Here is a 1,510-nt window from a genome sequence, read left to right as displayed (position 1 = left end):
TTGTATAGAATATTTTATGTTACAAAATACCAAACAATTGAATGGCCATCCCCAAAATGAAATAAAATTAATAATAAACTTATGAAAGAAAAATAGCAATGAACTGACTTACAACCTGTGTCCCATATGCAGAGCCACCAAGGCAGGGAGAGCTGATCTGGCAAACACAAACACTAGATCACCTGCCTTTAGGTTAAAACCCGGGAAATGAAGGAGGCAAGAGACAGGGTGAGGCTTCCCAAGAGAGGAGCTGACAGCGACCCTGTTTGTTGAGCACCTAGTATATGCCAGGCACAACTCCAAGTCCCTTATGCTCACTCTCAGGGTTGTGTTGTGTTATTTACTCTGTTGTTTAGTGAGGAAACTGAAGAACAGAGAGAGGTGCTAACCTGCCCCCTCACGCAGCTGGACTGACACCAGCACCCAGAATTCTTCGAGACAGGGTTTCTCTGTGTAGCTTTGGAGGCTGTCCTGGAACTCGCTCTGTAACTGGTCTCAAACTCATAGAGATTCTCCTGCCTCTGCCTCCCGAGTGCTGGGATTAAAGGCGTGTGCCACCCACGCCCGGCTTTGGTACAAAGATTTTTATTGCAGGGAGAGCGCAGGTCGGGGCTTCCTCGGCCAGGCGTGGGGTCACTGCGTGCTCAGCGGCTCCACCCGCAGCCACAGCCCGCCCTCTGCGCGCAGGATCAGCTCCGGCTGCCGGCGCGGCTCCTTGTCGTCCGGCAGGACGCGGAAGCGCAGCAGCGTCAGCGCCAGCGCCACCTTCATCTCGCTTAAGGCGAAAGTCTGTCCGATGCAGTTCCTGCAGGAGAGCGGAGTGGGGACTCTGTGTCCTAGGGACCAACACAGCACTAGAACCCGGCCCCGGGCCAAGGTATCTGGGAGCACGCATGGGCGTTGCCGTCCAGACCAGCAAACAAACAGGCCAGGGAGGGGCTCTGAGCTTGGAGATGGGCTCTTCACCTTCCCCTCCCCGGCTCCCCAACCCTTTTCTGTACAAAGAGGTAGGAAGGCGATACTAGCGCCACCCCCACCCCAAACATCCCAACTCCCCCTCCCCTGTCAGCCCCAGACCCCGCCCTCTCACTCCTGGCCTCACCTAGGCCCTGCCGAGAAGGGAAGGAATGCCAGGGGTGACCTGCCCTTGGCATTGTCTGCGTCAAATCGGAAAGGGTTGTAGACCTGCAGGAGATACAAAGACATGGTGGGTGAGTGGCATCTTCCCGCACAGCCAGGAGCAGAGAGTCCTCCGTGGGCGGCGGAAGTTAACAATTGATGTCTCTGCCTCCTGGATATCTCGTCTGGAGTTCAGGGTGCGACTATGTGCAGTTGGAAGCACTGGATTCCACTCCCAGCACCGGCATAAAACCGAAGGGGTGCAAACCTGTCATCGCAGCACCGCAGAGGTGGAGGCAGGAGGCTCGACGGTTCAGGGTCGATCTTGCTGTATAGCGATACCCTTGCTAGCCTGAGATACCCGAGACCCTGCTTCATAAAGCACGTGACT

The 1,510-nt window shown here is 55.6% G+C and overlaps 1 protein-coding gene across 2 annotated transcripts in view; it reads right to left on the bottom strand.

Moving 5' to 3' along the window:
- LOC101835736 (cytochrome P450 4F3) overlaps positions 1-1,510 on the bottom strand; it is a 22,894-nt gene continuing 21,384 nt past the window's right edge. For both annotated transcript variants that reach the window (XM_040742180.1, XM_040742181.1), the window contains 2 exons: positions 1,103-1,185; positions 1-805 (listed from right to left, as the gene is read on the bottom strand). In XM_040742180.1, coding sequence (XP_040598114.1) covers positions 634-805; positions 1,103-1,185 — 255 coding nt within the window. In that variant the 3' untranslated portion in view covers positions 1-633. The remainder of the gene's footprint in view (positions 806-1,102; positions 1,186-1,510) is intronic.

The sequence above is a fragment of the Mesocricetus auratus genome, unplaced genomic scaffold, assembly GCF_017639785.1.
Source record: "Mesocricetus auratus isolate SY011 unplaced genomic scaffold, BCM_Maur_2.0 Super-Scaffold_6731, whole genome shotgun sequence".
NCBI lineage: Eukaryota > Metazoa > Chordata > Mammalia > Rodentia > Cricetidae > Mesocricetus > Mesocricetus auratus.
Note: the sequence above shows the minus strand (reverse complement) of the source record. Positions and strands in the feature narration are given on the sequence as shown.